Here is a 19,890-nt window from a genome sequence, read left to right as displayed (position 1 = left end):
TCCGCGGGGGGGGGGGGGGGGGGGGGAGGCGGTGGCCGTGTAGGGGCGCTGTCGCCTGGCTTTCGCGGGAGCCCGGCTCTGTGGTGGTGGGGGAGAGGCGGCGCGCACCCGGCCGCGTGGGTGCCTGCGCCCGGCGGCGGCCCTGGCCCTGGCCCTGCCCCCGCCGCGGGACGGCGCGGCCGTGGCGGAGCGCCGTCGGAAGGCCTCGGTTTGCGTCTGTCGGGAGCCAGAGAGCACGGGGCCGCTCAGGCCTTTCTTTTCCCGCTTCGCTTCACCTCTCGCCGGGCAGGGGGGCGAGAGAGATCCGTCGCGGGCCCGGGCCCTGTAAGGCTGCTCGCCCCGCCGAGAGCGAGCCAGAAGCGGGGGAGAAGGGCGAGCCTGCCCCGAGGCCCGGGAATGTGCCCGCAGGCAGCCGCCTCAGCCGCCGGCGGCAGGAGGGCCGCCTCCTGGGCGCTCGGGGCTCACAACGTCTGCCGCTTCCTCACCCGCAGGGCCCACGGCTTTTACGCCAGAGATGCTGGTGTCGCCCACAGAAAAAACCTGGGACTCCTCAGAAAGATAATATGCCAGGTAACAGCGATGCTTTCCGGCGCTGGATGAACCCCTGCGTGTACTGGCTTTTCAGCCGGAGTGGTCTGAGCGTCGGTCCTCAACCCAGGTGTTTGAGAAGTCCCTGGTCACGCTGACTAACGAGTTTGGGGAGAAAAAAGCTGCAGTTTTGTTCAAGGGAGTTAGAAATGGTTAAATTTATTTCATGAGGCTCAGACCTAGAAATGTAGAGAGGACTACGCTGTGGAAAAACTGCAGAAGCACTTGTAAATCTAAATCGTGTTAGAAATAGCCTTTTATGAGGTTTTTAGATCACTTATTTCTTCCCCTAATAAGGCTTAATGTTTAATACCAGTATTAAATTCATGGTGGTTTAGGGAGCATCAGTGTCAAATTTGAATGGAGTTCCCACAACAAAATAAGGGAATCGGCAGCAGTCTTCAGGTAAACGTACCCTTAATGTGCCAGTGAAATTTATGTTACAGAAAAAATAGGAATTAAGCCAATTACAGACTAAAGTGAACTTGATTTTTGTATCAAAATGATTACTGCTCCCATGCAGTAGTTGATACAAATGCATCAAAAGCGGACATGTGGAAATGAATTGGCAACTGTGTTATATTGAAAACATATTTATTGGAAGTCAGCTAAAGTGTCCACTTACGCAACTAGATCAATGGCCATGCAAGGTTTATTGAAATAAAAATGAGTACATCTGACTTACACAAATACTTTTTTTTTTTGTAAGACTGGAACCTTTGTTAATGGTATAGAGGTCTCCTGATATCTCTAGTGCACGTAAGACACTTTGTGAGCAGTTTATCCCATTAACATTTCAGACACTTTTTGCAAATAACTGTAAACACATTTTTCTACCTTTCACACAAAACACCAAAGGCAGAATGGAGTCAGATGTTCAGTAAATTCAGTTAATTACATATGAAAGAGTTATGTGCATATTTACACTCTGGGGAGTTTTGTCCTTGATTTTAAAAGTTGCCATTAAAGTTCAGCTGCCAGATGTAATTTTAATGTAGGCAAGTTAATGACAAAGTATTCATTACCCATGCTGTCCATAATAGCTAATAAAAAGATCTTTTCATTTGGTTTTTAAAAAACACAAAATTTCCTTAAAAGGGATCTTTTAATTTGGTTTAAAAAAACAGATAAGATTTTCCTTTATGTATTCAACAGCAAAGGTTCAATTAAAGTAAGTTATTAAGTTGCAGGATTCAAATAAAGTATTTTCCAAAAGCAGTGTTTGTTACAAAAGCCATCACTGTTAGAACCACTGTCTGTTTCAGGAAAGTACTAAATTCAAGAACGTTTGGACAACTCATTCTGCATCTCCTATTGCATATGAAAGAGGAAGAATTTACTTAGACAATTACCAGTGCTGTATTAGCAGGTAATAAATTTACAATTAAAAGTTACTCTCGCTTACAGGTTTAACACTGTGATTCTGTTTTAGACATGTTTCTAACTTTACTCATCCAAATAGCCCCTGTGAATTGAGTGGAATTTACTTATGAACAAAAAATAAACAGGTTCATAAATCTTTAAGTTACACACGGATACCATTGTGTCTTAATGTGACATCTGCTTTGGTGAAAGAAAGTCTGATCTTACTGGTGCTGTATAACTTCAGCTTTCAGAGCCCTTTAATAGGAGTGGAAGCTTATCACCATTTTATAATTTTGCACTAAAAAGTCAAATGAACAGTAGTAGTTCTTTGTGATCTGGCAACTAGCAGTGCGCTAAAGAATGTGTCACAAAATCAGCCTATGTAACAAGCTTGGTACTACGGCTATGAATTCTGCATTAAAGTAAACTATTGTTCATGTAAAAGTACAGTGTGTGGAGTACTTGCCGGTTTTTGTTAATGTATTTTGCAGATCAGTTCTCTGATCTGATGTACTCTCCTGTTCCATGATCAGCTGCAGAGGCACAACTTAGGAGGCAGCACAGGGCAGGGTAGAGGACATGAAGTCCTGCGTACACCAGTCCTTGTCCTTGCCCACCCCTCTTGTGAGGGAAGTAGCAGGGAGTTGGAGAACTGCATTACTGAGTAAGTTGTGGTCAGAACAGTTTTGGGACAGTATCATATGATACATAAAAGAAAAATTACTCTGTCAGTGTAAACCACTGAGAGTTAATTAAATTAATCTATCACTTAGAGCAGAGATCTAAATCTACTTAGCCATGTTTTATTCCTTCATTGTCTGAATGCTTTCCAGTACTGGGTTGACCTGTCTAACATCTTTCAGGTTTATCTTTGTCTAGTCCTCTCCCTGAGGGCAAAACTGTGCACAGCATGAAGCTTTTATTCTAGTAGTAGGGTTTGTTTTTTAAAATATCTGTACATGATGCCATGCCTTTATATTATGAAGGGCAACACTGGAAGAGCTTGAGGGGAAGGTTCCAGGATGATCATTAGTTTCTGGAATATACTTTCTTTTTAATGTATATCACTAAAGTAAGAATTTTACTAGTAAGTTTGTTATTTAAAAAAAAAAAAAATTTAAAAATGCACAACACCACAAAATACAGAGGTTAGCTTTTAAATACATTATACTAACTATTGTTTATTGGCCTTATTTTGAAAGCAATTTCAGGTTATATTTACAAAGTAAAAATAAGATGTTTAGATTTCTGACCTCCCTAAAGAGAAGGCAGGATTTATAAAACTGTATGAAATGACTTGTTGATAGAAAGTAGTTTATAAAGTAGACTAATGATTAGCAATCATTTTCCTCCAGCATTGCCCAAGAACCAAGAATACTTTATCAAAAGCCAAAGTGTTCTAAGTCAGAAAAAATAGAAGATGCTTTATTATTGGAATGCCCACTGGTAAGATTACTTTTTACTAGAGCATTGTTTTGCAAAAACCCAAATTAATATATTTCAGTGAAACTTATTTAGAATAGAGCATTCTTTCCCTGCAAACTATTTTCTCAATGTTTTTATGAAGTTAGGTCATTTAAGGTTTGCAACATGTGTCTATCTATTTTGGCTGAACATTTTAGAGGTATACTCTGAATTTCTCAGTAGCACATTCAAATGCTTTTTTGTGAGCTTCTGTGGAATATTTTAAAAACAGTGCCTTTATGCTTACGTAACTAACATAAATCCCATTTTTTTCTTTATTTTTTAATTAGCAGGGGCAGTAGGTGGGAGTTTTATTTCTTACCAGATCTGTTGACATAAAAAAAAAACCAAAACCAGATAAACTGAAGACCCATTGAAGCAACTCTGTCCAAAAGCTGTTCTGCTGTTTCTAGCTAATAGACTACATAATTTCCCTCCTCCTTGAGGAATTTTTCTCTCATCCAGCGTCCACAGGGCTTAGGAATATGAGCCCCATCCTTGATGAGCCTGAAAATAAAGCAGTGTGAATACCATTCTTAGCAGTTACTGTTGAGTTACTGCTGAATGTCTTATTCTGCAACACTTAAAAATTGTCTCTTCAAGACTGGTATCAAATCGATAAGCAGTTATACTTCATTTTTGCAAGGCAAGGAAGTTTTAAAAAGTGTCTTTTTTAAAAAAAGTAACTGCTTTGCAGAAAGTGTGACAACAGATTATTTATGTGATAGTCAGATGACTATTTGGCACGGACTTGAGCTTAGAGATCCTGATGTGATTAGCAGGTAGCTTTCCACCTTTAATTTTTGAGGAATGTGTATTAACTTTTGTTTTCTTGTTACTGTGCCAAAATGTTATTTATCTTCCTGATACAGACTTTTTTCCTGATAACCTTTTGTTATGTAGGGGGAAATGCTCCCAAGTCCATCAGACTATAAATCTTCCTTGATAGTCTTGACAGTGCAGAACTGGCTTCTACGTCTCTCTGCTGATAGTGGAGAAATACTAGAGAAAATATACCTTGCTGGTTCCTGTTGCAAATTCAGGTATTAAACATTGACTAGGCTTTATATAATTAACAGTCATTAGTACTCTACTGGAGAAAGAGAATCATGGTTTTTTAGTGTTATCTATGGCTGACTTTAGGTTTGTCAGTCTCGCACATTACCTGGAGTACTGTTCCTGCATGCTGCTTTCTATAGAAGAATTTCAGCAGTTTAAGTATTATGGTCCCAAATTTAGTATCAAAAAAGTTCCACAAAAGCCGCAAAAACTAGGCTACTATTGGCTTTTTTCTGACAATTTTACAGCCTTTAATATTGCAGTCGCAACATAGCAGGAGAGGACCTTTAAGAGCTGTGAAACAAACTTCATAAAACATAAGAAAAATACATTTAAAGTTTAAGCCATTTTTAACTTGCAAGCATTCTTCTCCATAGGGTAGCCATTTTGCGCTTTAAAAGCAGAGCAGTTACTGCTTCTGGTAAACTGCATCTTTTTTTCAGTTCTTAGAAGAAAGTATTTCCTTTAGGCTGAAAGATAAGAAAGCAGTGATTTCATACTTTCAGAATTTTTTCTCATAATCCTGTACGAAATAAGCCATTCTTAGTTCCATGGGTTTTGCATTATTGCAAATGGCAAACATCTCAGGCACTTCTCCTGAATCAGATACTGAACAATTTGCCTGGACACAGGGATCTGCCTAGTTATAGTATGTTATATTTTATGTGAAATCATGTGTTTATTAATAAATTATTTTAAAATTATTAAGATAGGTCTTTCTTGTCACAAATAGATATCTGAGCTGGGATACTCCTCAGGAGGTAATGGTTGTAAAGTCAGCTCAGAATAAGCTCCCTGCAGCAGCACGGCAGGTAAGTTTGTTGAAAAACTTTGTCATTCTTAAATTTTTACAAAATCGATCAAAAAACAAATTTACAAGGACAGAGATGGAGATGTTATGCTTTGTTATTATGGTAGAACATGAAGGTGTCCTACCGTTAATAAATGCCTCAAGTATCGTAACTATATTCAATATTGTTGTTCCTTCCCAGGCAGGTATTCAACAGTCTGTATTGTTCTATCTTGCTGTATTCCAAGTTTTGCCTCTTTCATTCATTGGAATGCTAGAAATAAACAAAAAGGTAAGTAATTCCTCTATTAATTGTGATCTGTACTGTAGTTGTATGAGAGGCATAGTTTAGGCAATTTTCCCAGAATTACAGAAGTCATACTTACAGCTTGTGAAAGCATAGTGCCCTGAAACATTAAGTAGCAGTAATGTTCTTCTTGTGTCTAATAGGGGCGTTGGGGGAAGATTCTTAATTCAAATGACCAGAAGACAAAATACATACGCATTGTGCTATTGGGTTACTCTTTGACGTGTAGAAGGACTTTAGCCTTATAGCAATCATAAGAATCAGGGAATCCTAAAGTGTTTGTAGACTTCTTTTCACCTCTTTAAAGAAAGCTAGATGTGCCTCTGACCCACTCCTACTAATAGTCTATGAATTCTGTATGCAGTTACAAATGTTTCAAACTTGAATTATCATTGATACTGAATGGCAAAATGTAAACATGTGTCTTGCTTTATCAGTCAAGAGCAAACAACCTTTCTGAGGTTGGTTTGTGACCTCTACATAAGAGTGTATATATTAGGCAACCTGAAGCCAGATGGCGAGTTTTATTGTTCTGGTGAAAAAATATGTCTATTTTAAGTCAAGAGAGCTCTGAATACAACTTGTAAATGGAACAGTAGAAACATGCAAACTCTGTCTTCGAAGCTCTGTGAGCTACATTCTCATTTGGGGCCAGAGCTATTAGTGGGTTGAGCTATTAGCTATTAGCTGGTGCTGGGTTGAGGCTGTAATTGAGATTGGGCTGGCAAATGAAGAAGTGAGGTTAAACATTTTTCACTTGGGCCCATGAAAGTTTAGAGGCACTGTGGATTCTTCTGTTCAAAATCAGTATTTAGGACTGGAAAAAACATTACCAGTGTCACAGGTATTCTCAATCTGGTTAGGAATGGCATGCCAGATTCCTCATGGTCATAGTAGGTGAAACATCTGAAAGAGTACTTCCTCAGTTGGGTCTGTACTGAGTACTCATCAGAGTAATTGTTACAGCTAGGAATGTCAGGGCAGAATTTGGGATTTGAGAATACAACCAGCAGAGGGAGCAACCAGTGAATGCAATGTCAAGTCTGACATAGATCAGTGGAAAATAACTGTTAAGATTAGAATTAGGGTTACTGTTCAAGACTGCAGAATGCACCTAGTGCATCAGCTTTACCAAGATGGTACACCACAAGAAAGTCTGAGTTCGGACTAGGTCTCAAGGATGGAAAGGAGAGTTTAGGGTTTTAAGATTATTAGAGTTTGTGTCTGGAAGATACTGGGACCTAAGCTAACAAATGTATTGAGAAAGAGCCATAAGACTAAATAAAAGGCAAGGAGTGAATGTATCTTTTGGGACCAAACTGATCACAAAATCATTGATAGTGTTAAGATTTTGGACTATGACAGCTTTGGGGTTTCTTCTTTTTTTTTTTTTTTTTTAATTGTTTTTAAGCTTGTTTTAACCCTGTTTTAATTGCTTTTTCACATAGCAATTCAGATTAAAGAAATGAAAACTATATTTCCAAGCATCTCTATTAAAAACATTTCTGAATTTCACGTGTTGTTATTCATTAAATATTAAGAATTAATTGTTTGTTGTTTTTTTTCTCAGTGGAGATGTGGTAAGCAGGGGCACAAATGAAAACTGCATAATTATTAGAAAGTTGTAAGGTAGCTTCTCATGTATGTGTCTAATTTGGATTCAGAGAGGATCCTGTACTCTGTGACAGCTGGATAATGTAGTTTTAGTACAGCTGTACACAGTCATAGAGCCATGATTAGACTAGTATTTTACCCTGGTGATAAAGAACAGAAGATCTGAAATCAGTACTTTTAGATTGAGTTGTTAGCTTTGCTAACATTCCTGTGGGATGCTGGGTAATATCTATTCATGTGTGATAACTGGGTAACATGATATGCAGATATACTGAGAATTGATTAGAGAATGGATCTGCTTGCAGAATTTGACTAATCTAACCTCAGGTGTTACTGCAGTGCAAAGTATTATAGAAACTCAGAAGAACAGATGAGTGTTAGAAATCTTCATGAACTAAAACACTGTCATAGGGTTTGGTCAGAATAAAAAATTAAAACAATTGCAAAATTAAGGACATAATGTCAGTATTTTGCATTGTCTCTCAATTATTTCTTCCCTAATAGAATATTTTTCTTTTCCTTTTTTTCCAGATATTTGGTAATAGTGTGACAGATGTTGCTATTTCTAATGGAATCCTGATTGTAATGTATAGCATGGGTCTGGTCAGGCTCTATAACTTCCAGGCCATCTTGGAACAGGTAATAAAATACGAAATTTTTCATACAGTCCATGCTATTTTGGGGCAACACATCTTAAATATTCATGTAATGCCACATAGGTACATGGGGAATATGTCAAAGGATAGAGTTCTTGCCTAAATCTGTTTACAGTCAGCAGATGCAAATGGGTACACTATCAGAAAATTCTACCCACATCAGTTACAGGTGGCAGAACATAAGAGATACAGGGTCAAGCAGGCACTTCAGCACATACAGAGAGGAGCTATGTAAATGCTAGACCAGGGTGTGCTCTTCTTTACGCTCTTAGTCTGTAGTTATAGGTGAATGTTAAGTCTAGAAACTGATGAGCGTGGAAGATTGTTTGATCTGAAACAGAACTGCAGTGAGACTTTTGAGTTTATATTCTTCCAATCAAAAATCAAATGTTAATTGAAAAATAAGACTTCAAGCAGTATCTAACAAGATAAAGAATGCAATAGTAACAGAGCAGTAAAACTAAACAGCAAGTAAATATGCATCAATAAAGCTAAATTCTTCTGTGTTATTTTAGTTCATGGAACAGCCATTAGATTTGGGACGTGAATTCAACTGGAGTGGTCAAGTGGGAGTTGTAGGAAAGTATCCATTTGGTCTTCCATGTAACATTAAAATAACAGGTATTTATGATCTTTATGTTATCTTGGCTGGTGGCTTTTACGGATTGATTGTGACTTATTTCACACTAAGAAAAAGCATTATTACTCATGTTGTGCTGTAGCTATATTTCTGGGTTTACATTATAGTAAAAATGTGCTTTGCTTTACTTCTAATTACAAGAATTAATTACATAGGACTTACCTAGAAAACTTGTACAGCAATTAAGCTATTTGAAAAACTTCATAAGCAATGCATGAATTGGAAACCCCTTCCTTATTTCTGAGACCCAACTGCTCTTGAGAAAGAGGAAGGGCTAGGACAGCTGTTAGTAACACCCAGAAACAGTATACAGTATGTAAGCAAAAGATGTAAGAACATTTAATCTAATTTGCAGGGGGAATTCAGGAAGACTGAATACAATTTGTCTGAGTTGCATTTTGATAATTCCAAGTTGTCAGAAATGTGCCAGTTTCAATAAAATTAATTCCTGAGGAGAGAACAAATTATCTATTACAAACAATTCTTATGCCTTAAATCACTAACTTATGAATGTTCTGCTTTATGTAATGACTTTAATTTCTCTGAAACCAAACAATCATTTCTGTTGATGCATTTGAGATTAGAATTTAGTGCTAAGAATCTTAATGAACGACCAGAGCCTGAGACTTTCTTTGAAACTTTTTTTTTACTTTAAAAATACATTCTTACAAGTTCACACTTGAGGCACTTCCAAAAAAACAAAAACAAAACCAAAAAACCAATAAGTTTCACCAATATCAAATAATGCGCGCTTTTATTTCTTTAATTTTGAGTGTGTCTGTATTAAATGTTTTTTACAGGTGACTGTCCACATTAAAAATGCTTTTGATCTTTATGTTCACGAACAGTGCCAGGTAGTAACAGGGAAAACAAACCAGATTTACATAAACCTGAGGAAATACACAAAGATAAAATACAGACGTAGTGAAGGCTTTCAGTTATAATGCAGTGTTTTATCAAAACAAAGTGATCAGCTGCTATAGTTGATGTTTCAGGTTCTGCAAAGGGAAATTTCTCCTCATTTTCCTCTCTGTCTTAGTCTGCAAAATCACAATTTAATGTTAGGGGCCCTGTGGAAAACTTGCTGTGGGAGCTTTAATAGGAAACCTATACCAGATTTGTTCTCATGTCTTATAGATCATTGTAGTTTTTAGGTTTGAGATTTAAAACCAATGTACTGGAAAAAACATTTTTGATCTTGAATCATATTCAAGAATTTGTGGTTAGGAAGTTTGGAACTCATGACAGATGTTTGCCATGACTGCTCTTTGCAGATAGTTGCATTCCTGTGGTTTTTGAGCTGTTTTCTTTTAAGAATGAGATGGCTGACTGATTGTTCAATGTAATGTAATGCTTCAATGAGTGAGATTTTGACGGTTTCAGAGTTCAAGCTTGTGTTTACTATAATTTAACTATGTGTAATTTTCCTGCTTATTTAGTCCTAGCCTCCCTCCAGAAATTGCCTGAAGGATGGCAGTTATTATCATGCTGGTTTTATGGCGTGTTAGGTACCCAAGAGGAAGCGTATAAAGACCAAAAGTTATAGGCTACCATGTACCTGCCGCACCATTGGCAGCTATTGACTGGTAACGAATTTGATTTTGGTCAGTGGAAGGAATGGAAAACTACCTATAAATCTTTATTATGTCATTTTCTGAAAGGTCCAGAACTTAAAACTGCAGTTTCATTTATTATTAGAGGATAAAGTAATTTCGTAAAAAAACAGAGGAAGATTTTTTTGCTGAGATTTTTTTTTACATTTAATAAAAATACTTGTCAGTGCTGCCAGGAACAACTTTACGGCTTTATGTTTAGATGAGGCTGGAGAGTTTTAAGGAAGTGAACAAAGAAACTCAACTGGAGATTGAAAATTGGCAATGCTAGGGAAAGGACTCACAAACAATGAGAACAGGAGGTGTTGAGCAACAAAAGCAAGTGACACATAGCAGGAAAGAGGGAGTTGAGGCAGCAGAGTCACACTAGCACAGTGGTTTATGTGGCTATGATCTTGCAAATCTTTGCCAAATGAACATAAAAAGAAAGGCATATTTTCTCAGCAGCCTGTACTACTTAGGACTGATATATTATTGAAATACATTTAAATTATCATTTAGTCCATCTATGAGAATTTTTGAGGGGCCTTGCTATATATGCTTTATTTAAAAAGAAAAAGTTGATAGGGTAAAATGTTAACTGATTTTCTTGACTAATTTTTCATTTTCTGACAGATTTTAATATCAGTAGGTCCTCTGCTTATGCCTCCATCTTCAACATTCTCTACATTTTCAGCAGATGCCTCGGTTTTTACAACATACACTTTGTTATATCTTGCACAGAATGTCCCACTTCCTATGTGTTAGTCCAAAAGACAACTAGAAGACAGCCACTTTCCAGCTTAGGAAAGATTTCATTTCCATAGGCAGTGAACTAATTTGTTTCAATCTAAATGGCTAAGTTGTTGGAAACATGAATGAAAGAAAAAGAGAGAAGCACTATGTGAGCATAATTTCTGATGTCATGTGACATCTTAGCACCATTGGTTAGGATCTGGATAATTATCTAGACTGAGCAGGACAGGAACAAGTCAAAACTTGGACAAGACCTTTGGGACACAAAAGTCCAGACAAGAACCTTGTTCTCCTCACAGTAATTCAGCTTGGGGTTTTATATTCTGCCTGTTTAAATGGCCCTTGTAATTATAGATTTTCTCCACATCTTGTCAATTTTTTTTCCAGCATTTCTCTGTACTGTTAGAAAGAGCTGATCTTCTGTCTAAAGTTGATTCAGTTATAGCAGCTGTAGAAATTGCTTTTATTTAGCTAGTTGGTTGAAGTTGTAAAGCTCTGTGCAGTCCATTTTGTTCAAAGATGCTTCTCTCATCTAGTACACCGAAGACTTGTAAGAATGGCATAGTACATCTATATATAATTTATCCCAACTGAACTGAAGGGAAAACTAGATATCTTTTGCCATTAATTAAAAAAATTCCTAGATTTGTATTGATTTTTATGAACTCAGCTACAGATTGCATTTACTGTGGTCCACACTATTTTGTTGTATTACCCAAAAGGAGAAGGAATATTCAGATTCAGGTATCTTTCTGCATTTAATTCTGTTATTTGAGATTGCTGCTGTTAGCCTGTTTCCAGCTATTTATTACTATTTTTCCCGAGAGAATAATGACCCTTTTGATATGCTCTTTGATCTGTTCATGTGTACATCCTCTCTCATTCACATGAGCTGGATCAATTTTAATTTTAAATGTTTGCTACATCTTTGCTTATCCAGCTCATTTGGAATGAAAGAAGTCAAAGGTATCAGAAGAGCAGTTGAGCATGAAGATCTGAGAAGGCAGTACCCTTCCACAGGGCATTGCATACGTGTGCCTGGATGCTAGGTGAAGTAGCATAGTTGGTGCTAGAAAAAAGATCACAGCCAATGTATTTCCACCAGTCTTCAAAAGTTTTGAAGAATTAAGTGTTGGAATTTAGAATTATAAGTATCGATGGAATTATGATTGTTCTGCTGCTAATGGTGTTAACATTACCGAATATTTGCAGATACGCCGCCTTTGCTATTTGAAGCATCTTCTCTGGAGAATGCATTTCAAATTGGAGGTTACCCTTGGCATTATATCATAACACCTAACAAGAAAAAGCATAAAGGAGTCTTCCATATTTGTTCTCTGAAAGACAATGCTTTGGTAATATATTCAGATAGCATCTTCTCTGAAATGAATGTGTATCATGTTTGTCTTCATCTCTTCTTCTGAGTAGTGCTCGAGGTAACAATACCCTTGATTTCCAGTGTCGTCCTCTCACAGGAATTACCCCACAGTGTTACGTCTGCTATCCAGTGGAGTCATGTGTAAAATGTTTTCTTCCTAATTAGTACTGCTTCTTATATTTCCTTCATTCCAATACAATCATAGCACTGTTAGTAGCACTGTATTCTCAGCTTAAAAGTTAAGGCTTAGGCAGAATCTCGTTACCTGATTCCTTGCATGGCAGCGTCTTAATATACTGCTGACTAGTCAGCCTACCAAATGGCATGACTGAAGAAACATTTTAAGTTTTAAGAAATTGCAGAATAAGTTTCCTTAATGTTTGTAGTTTATCCCCGATTTGTACCTTCTCTTTCTCTCTCCCTAGAAAGATTTTATTACTCCATTTAATCCAGCATTCCTAATTATTTTTGTGTATGTATTATTCATCATGTTGGGGTTTTTTTGCATGAGCTCTCCATCTCAGCTTTTATTTTGGATCTGTATTTGACCTGAAGATAATTCTGTAATACAGGCACTTTCTGGGCCTGTTAGTTCAGGGTTCTTCACTAAAAAACTTCTCATCTGTAAATGTCCTCATCTCTCTTACTTAGCCTGATCAAATCAATGATCCCCCTCCTATCTCTTATTTTCAAACAGATCTTTCACAACCATAGCTGAAGATCAATTTTTATTTAAAGGAACTTGTACAATACTTTCTCACCTAGTTTTTTCTATGTGGGTTCATACGTTTGAAAATCTGAATGATCAGGGTCAGCTAAATTTAATAACAAAAAGCCACTGCCAAAATCCCAAGATTTTGACCAGCTTGCAGCTGAAATCACAAGTTATCCCAGGCTTACACACTCCACAAATATTTGAACAAAGAGGCTGAGCCTGAGGTTTGAAGCTCAAGTCAAAGTTTGTGCTAATGCTTTTCTCGTGTCTTGACACATTTTATGTCTTTGACACTCAAATTGCTGGAATTATTGAAGTGTTTGCAGACTGTAGGCTAAATCTTTATTTTGCTTGGTTTCAGGAGAGGTAGGACCATGTATAGCCATGGTAAAAGGTCATTGCTTATTGCATATTAAAGAAGTTGAAACTGTTCCATGGAATATCTTGAGAATTGGAACTGAATCTTTGTTGTTGTTGTTATTATTGTTCCATTGTCATCCTTTCTGGTCATGATTATGAGCAATATCTAAAAACCTTCAGAGCTATGTGGAGAGGAGCTCAGTATTTCCTCTTTAGTTAGATCTGTGAGACTTTCAAAATACTAATATTCTAAGCTTTTCCTTCCTTCTTCAGGCAAAAAATGGCATACAAGATATGAAATGCTGTTCACTGGAACCTGATTGGATATATTTCCATCCAGATATGTCAGGTAGAATAATCCACGTGGGACCAAATTTGATAAAGTATGAGCCTTTTTTTCTCAAACTTTATTTTTATTAGAGGAACAATTGCATAACTGCATAAATTCAGTCATTTGACAGTTTGCAGGCCAACACACTCATCAAGCCCTAGAAACTGTAAAAGTTATTAATTTGTCAGAATCAGAAGTTCTCGTAGAAACATCTGCAGATTTATACATGATGAATGTGGGCACTGGCAGGCAACACTAGATTTTGATATGAAAAATGTTCAAGAGCCACTGTGCTAAAATTTCACTGATAACTGAAATAGAAATAAATAAATTAATTTTGTAATTTATGTTTATTTCTGATGTTTTACTATACCTGATTTTTAAAAAATTTTAAATATAGAAGTGTTGTAATAGGTGAATTAGAATACATTTTGTATTCTAATTATGTAATTTGTTTCTTTTGTAGAGTCTTGAAGCTTAAGGAAGTTAAAAATAATACAGATCAAATGGAGATTGCAGAAGATTTTACAATCGTGGCCAACAGAGAAAACTGTGTGAGTTTAATGTCTGAGATCACAATGTATGATTTTGAGCAATACATGGGGGTTTGGTATATGTAAGTAATCACTGTGTTTTATGGGCTTAATTCAAAGTTTATTGAAAGACATTCCGTGTTTTCATTGGACTGTAAGCTGTATGAAAACAATTTTGGAAACAGTAACACTTTCAAGATAGCTTTCTGAAACCTCCAGTCTTTTCTTTAGTTTTCACCATTCTTTATGATGTGTAGTATAACCATGTATGACTGATATAAAACATACTTACAAGATGGTGACAGATTTCCTTCAAAAGAAGGTGCCATCAAGTGATAATTGTGTGCATCTCCAGTGCTTAGGTAAGTTGATCATAAAAATGCTAGAAATGTTTCAAGTCTCTCGTAACTTAGGGGTAAGTCTTCATAAGACAACACATTGCTTCCCAAAGTCTGTTTCTTCTCCTGGCCGTGCATACCTGTCACTCCCTTGTGACAGGTTTGGTATTCATCTAACCCTTGGTGAATGAAATCAGTGCACTAAAATATTAGAATAATAACCCAGCAGAAAAGGTGAGTACTTTTCTGCTTGCTTGGTGAGCTGAACTGGAGCTGGCACAGAACAGAACTGAATCATCAGTGGGTCAGAAGAGTGCAGAAAGGTAGAACCAAGTGGCAAGGGGATGATCTGAACCTCCTGGTAGCAATTAGCTGTTAAATTACCTAGGTTGTTCCATGAAATCTTTTGTGATAGAAAATCAGAAAGACAATCTAAGTGTCAAAAAGGTCAAAGAGCACACTTGTGAAGACAATTTTTTTGGCAGTCCCTGGAACTGTCATTTTGCTTCAGTATTCAAAGTTATGTCTTATATAAAATCAAGTTTTTATAGTTTATGACTACTGTAAAGTCCTGGAAATCAGTGATACTAATTTTGAAGCTTCTGTGGAAGAAAAGTTTGTGTATTAAAAATCTACACTAACTCCAGAATAAAACTTCCATTGAATTCAGAAAGGATAAGTTTTGTCATCTAATGACTTGCCATACTTGGGGGTTTTTTTTAGGATTTGTTTAGGTAACTTCTGTTGCAATAAGAGGAAAGAAATATAAGTTCCTATTCTGTCTTTGCTGTACCTTTTCCTTTTGACTTCCATTAAGTCACTGATACCCCAGTTTTGAATGTTTCCAGTGTTAATGATGCCCAGTGGAAGCAGCTGTGGTGGTTTAAGATGCTACTTTTCCCCCTTCTTCTGGAAGTAATAGTTTAAGAAACAAATCGGTAGTGACTTAGCTGTCTTAATTCTCATACCAGCATCTTGGCTCCAGTCACTTCTGTTCTAAAAATTATTGTAGCTGACAACCTTTGCCATCTCTACAGGACTGAGAACCTCTGAGTATAACTAAATGTCAGTAATATCTCAAGTAAAACCACCAAGTTCATGAGCCCTCATAAAGAAGAGATAGCATCACTAGGGCCATGCATAGCTAATGAGTAAAACAAGATCTGAGAGATTAAAGCAAGGTCAGAAAGCAAAAGACATGAAATAGATACATTGCCAAATAGATATGAAGAAACTAAAATGCTTCGAAGTCTAGAGCCACTTTTTTCTTTTTCTCCAAAGGTGAACAACGCTGTTACTGTAACAGCTTCTGGTCGAGTGGTAAAAAAGCGTTTTAACTTGCTGGATGATGACCCAGAACAAGAGGTAACTGATGTAGTTAGTAAGAGCAGTTCATGGATTATTTGAGATGTTTCACTCGCCAGAAGACATTGTTTCAGGTGTGATGGCTGTAACCATTAGCTGTGTTAATCTTTGAGTTCTTTATTCCTCTTCTGTGGCTGTCTTTGTCTTCTTAATTACATCATTTCCCCTCTCTCTCTCTGTCATCTTTTCTCCTTGGTTGACATGTGTGCTTTGGATAGTCTCTTTCTTTTAAGATCTGACCTTATGCCCCATGATACCGTCATAACTCCATTGGACTTCAGTGGCACAGAAATTAGATGTTAATGGGATGAACCATTACTCTTGCCTCCATTCAAACATCTCCTTTAAGCATTGCTTATAAAGCATTTTGTGAACTGAAAGAAACATACTTCTTTTCTTCTGTGCTTTAGGTTCCTCTAGTCTTTGATATAGTATCTCTAAACTTTATTTTTCTCTTCCAGTTACTTTGATTAGATTGCAGGATGAGGTATTTAACATTTTTCATTTAAGTAACTGCTTATTGAGAGTGAAAACACCACAGGCCTTGGTGTTGAGCCTTCAAGAGGTTATGAAGAATATTTTTTAGCTCTGTCTAAAGCTCGAGCTGTAATTGACATAAGCACAACAGTTAAAATTCATCAGTTTCTGGCAGTCATTTCTATTCTTTTTTCTGAGGAAATATATTTTACTATGGTAAAAATACAGGACAGTCCAATATAACCCTTAAGGTCTGCAGTTCATTTCTATCCACTTTTTTAAACATAATAAAAATTAGAGGCTGCACACAATTTTTTCTCCCACTGTTACACTTTATTTGTACTTCCAGTAGATATTTTTCCATTATAGAAGAGAAAGACTGGCTTGAATTTAAGGACTATGTTACCAGGTTCATGACAGTGAAATAGAGGCAATTAAGGCAGTTCACAATCTTCACCTTTTGGTCTCAGTTGTTCACTGTCACATACTCTGTGGAGGGAAAGCAAGCTCTGAACAGAACATACAGGTGTGTTCATGTGAGTAGAATTACCCTAATATACCCATACCCTCAAAACCAGTAATGGTTTTAAGCTATACTGTCTCTAACACATCTGCTTCAAGAGAAGGTATGGATTTTAAATATTTCTTCTGTCACTTTTGAAGTACTTTTTTCTATTTCCTCTATGATATATGTAAAATACATCTACTTGCACATTAGGATTGTTCAGAACATCACTTCTATCTTATGGAACTTTGCTGAAATACATTGGACACCTTGTGTTGGGAAAGATGCCTTTTGGGTATCAGGCTGGCAATGCTTTCTTTATCAGATCAGAAGACTAAAGAACAAGAATTTTTCCAATTCCCCTTTCACCTGAAACAAAAAGAGCTATGCAATTTAGGTAGAGGGGAATGTGAATTTATGTTTGATGTATAAACTTGAGGTTTTGTTTTTCCTAAGACATTCAAAATTGTGGACTATGAAGACGAATTGGATTTGTTATCCACTGTGGCAGTTACTCAAATAGGAGCTGATGGAAAAGCACACCTTGACTTCCATTGTAATGAACATGGGATTCTACTTAAGAGTATTCCATTACTGGAGTCCTGGGATGTGGTGAGGAGAATTCCTGTCTCCTGTTTATGCTGACACTTCCCCATACCCATTTACCTACCATTTTTGTTCAGATTTGAAGTAAATATATAGTGTTGCCAAGTGCTATGGATGAGATTTGTACAAAATATTAATCATAACTCAAAATTTGTAAGTATTCCATCAGACAGTAGTTCATTTATCTGAAAATCTCCATGATTTGAAATTAAGATTTTATTTTTTTTTGGTTGATTCATTTGGGTTTTTGGTTGGGGGAGGGGTTGTCCTCTAAGTATTTCTGAAGTATTTATCAACTTGAATACTCACCATCTGGGTAGTTACCTCTTAAATTTACAACTTGTAAATAGTCTCACTACCTTAACTTGAACTACTCATGCATAGAATTAAGCATGGACCTCACTGTGTTTGTATTTGGAGAGATGGGAAGAGCCATTCATACAGTCCAAGTTTAGGTGGACATCCAACTTAGAGAGTCTGAAATACTCAGCACCTTTGGTATGTCTTTTATCGTTGACTGCATAAGCAACTTAGGATCTTAAATCAGATGCTGTGAATTACACTTAGATTCCTAAAATAGGCATGTGGGAAACCTCTCAAAGTTTTAAAATTCTGCCCTTTATTTGGAAGAGCAGTCTGTGTGTATTCACACAAAATTCCTGGCTGATCATGGAGGTCACCAATGTTAAATGTTTTTTGTTCCCCAAGGAAAATGGTACAGGTATTAGCAAGTTGTAGAAACAGAGACTGCAATCAGAATTTTTTTTTTCTCATTTCAGACTTATAGTCATGAAGTTTACTTTGACAAAGACCTTGTATTACATATAGAACAGAAGCCTAACAGGAGGTTCAGTTGTTACGTTTACCAAATGGTCTGTGATACTGCAAAAGATGATGAATGTTCAAGCCATGAAAAAACAGAAAGAGTGTTTTGTAAAAAAGGAGGGAGAATTTTTGAATATATTTAAGCCATAAACAACAACTACGGAGACTTCAGTTTGGATGTTATTTAAGGACTTCATACATATGAATTAGTAAACTACTGTTTTTCAGACAGGATTTAATCTTAACACTTTGTACTACTACATGAGGTTTTGTTTCTTTTTTCTCTATAATGTTGTACACTTGTCTGTAGTCCATCATGGCTTTTCATGTATTCACCAGTTCATCATTAATGCTAGATGCAGCATTTATTGCTTCTCTTCAGCCATGGGATTGAAATACTGGACATCAAGGAGAAAGATGTGGACTTACTGATCATCTACTGCCTGCTGTGATCTGTCTTATGTAGTTTTACCTATACATCTTTAATACAGACTGTCAATTAAACGAAGTGTGTAAAACTGTGTAAGATAAATTTTATATGTAGTATGAAAATGGGAGAGTTACCATTAAACCACTTAGACAAAATGCTTCTGTTGGTTTTGTGTGAGAAATAAAATCACTCAGGTTTTCTGGTTGTGTTTGTTTTGTTTTAAAGAGAAGTATTAATAAATCAGGCATTCTTACTGCCTGTTTAATATATCTTTACTTATATATATATATAAAAACAAAACTAAGCAATTCTCTCTAGTTCTCCTTGTGTCAAGGGTCAGGAGTTGTTCAGTCTGAGCCAAAGCTACCAGGTGCTCAGCCTGAGCATTGTGTGCAGCCTGTCTGATTCATGGGAGTTCCATGTGGTTTGTTCAGATTCTGCAGAATGCAAGCTTTCATTTTAAATTTAAAAAAAAACCACAACAAAACACAGGCTGTAAACTTCATGGTGATAAAGAGTGTTTCCAAATGCAAGCTAAAGATGGGCTCAGGAGAGTAGCTCTTGGAGGGATGATCAACATGTGATTTCTCACTACTGCCACCATTATCATGAGCATGGTAATTCTAAACCCAAATATTTCTTTTCACTGCCAGCTTTACTAATGAAGTGTGGATCATTCTAGCTGATAAAACTGAAGAGTTCTGGAAGAATTATAAAAATTACCTATTATGAGTTTTTCTATTTTAGAAAAAGCATAATGCAAAAGAAAAAGTGAAATACAACTGTGGAAATAAAAAACACAGAAAGGACATCTAAGAAGGTAACCAAACAACAGTAGAAATAAAGAGCAGCAGTGACACTCTACTTCCACCCTAGCTTCCATAAGTTGTCATTTAGTATCCAGGAAAGACCACCTCTCCATTACCTGCTACTATATAAGAAACTGTGTAAGAAAGATAAGAGGGTAAAAACTAATAGGAAATCTAAACTCTTAGGCAGAAGAACCAACCCTTAAGCAGATATTGATATTTTATACTCATTTCTGTTTGGATTATTAAAGCAGTTCCTTCCAGAGCAAGACATTTAAACATAATTGTTTATTAAATAGTGCAAGTACTGCTTATGAAGATCAGCTCTGGCTTTCAAGAGTTTGCTATACTTGCCAGTGATTGTTATTTTTAAGTTATTGCAGGCTT

The 19,890-nt window shown here is 36.6% G+C and overlaps 1 protein-coding gene across 2 annotated transcripts; it reads left to right on the top strand.

The window, feature by feature from the left end:
- The first annotated feature begins 146 nt into the window (after positions 1-146).
- DCAF17 (DDB1 and CUL4 associated factor 17) lies at positions 147-18,943 on the top strand. Of its 2 annotated transcripts, none has more exons than XM_049814127.1 (14): positions 147-570; positions 1,854-1,957; positions 3,309-3,399; positions 4,321-4,460; positions 5,210-5,288; positions 5,469-5,558; positions 7,719-7,826; positions 8,359-8,464; positions 12,044-12,186; positions 13,558-13,667; positions 14,082-14,169; positions 15,768-15,851; positions 17,290-17,445; positions 18,219-18,943. In XM_049814127.1, the coding sequence occupies exons 1-14, from the start codon at positions 397-399 to the stop codon at positions 18,405-18,407; spliced, it is 1,662 nt and encodes a 553-aa protein (XP_049670084.1). In that variant the 5' UTR covers positions 147-396; the 3' UTR covers positions 18,408-18,943. The 2 variants fall into 2 exon arrangements, with proteins under 2 accessions (XP_049670084.1, XP_049670091.1); XM_049814134.1 differs by having other exon boundaries at positions 481-993.
- Positions 18,944-19,890: the final 947 nt, after the last annotated feature.

Source organism: Accipiter gentilis, chromosome 1, assembly GCF_929443795.1.
Source record: "Accipiter gentilis chromosome 1, bAccGen1.1, whole genome shotgun sequence".
Classification (NCBI taxonomy): Eukaryota; Metazoa; Chordata; class Aves; order Accipitriformes; family Accipitridae; genus Astur; species Astur gentilis.
Note: the sequence above shows the minus strand (reverse complement) of the source record. Positions and strands in the feature narration are given on the sequence as shown.

What these genes read in the sequence shown, in the direction of transcription:
- DCAF17 (XM_049814127.1), top strand. Translation starts at nt 397, where the DNA reads ATGTGCCCGCAGGCAGCCGCCTCAGCCGCCGGCGGCAGGAGGGCCGCC. An exon ending in CTCTGAAAGACAATGCTTTG is followed by an intron (nt 12,187 to 13,557) that starts GTAATATATTCA and finishes TTCCTTCTTCAG; the next exon opens with GCAAAAAATGGCATACAAGA. An exon ending in ATGATGACCCAGAACAAGAG is followed by an intron (nt 15,852 to 17,289) that starts GTAACTGATGTA and finishes GTTTTTCCTAAG; the next exon opens with ACATTCAAAATTGTGGACTA.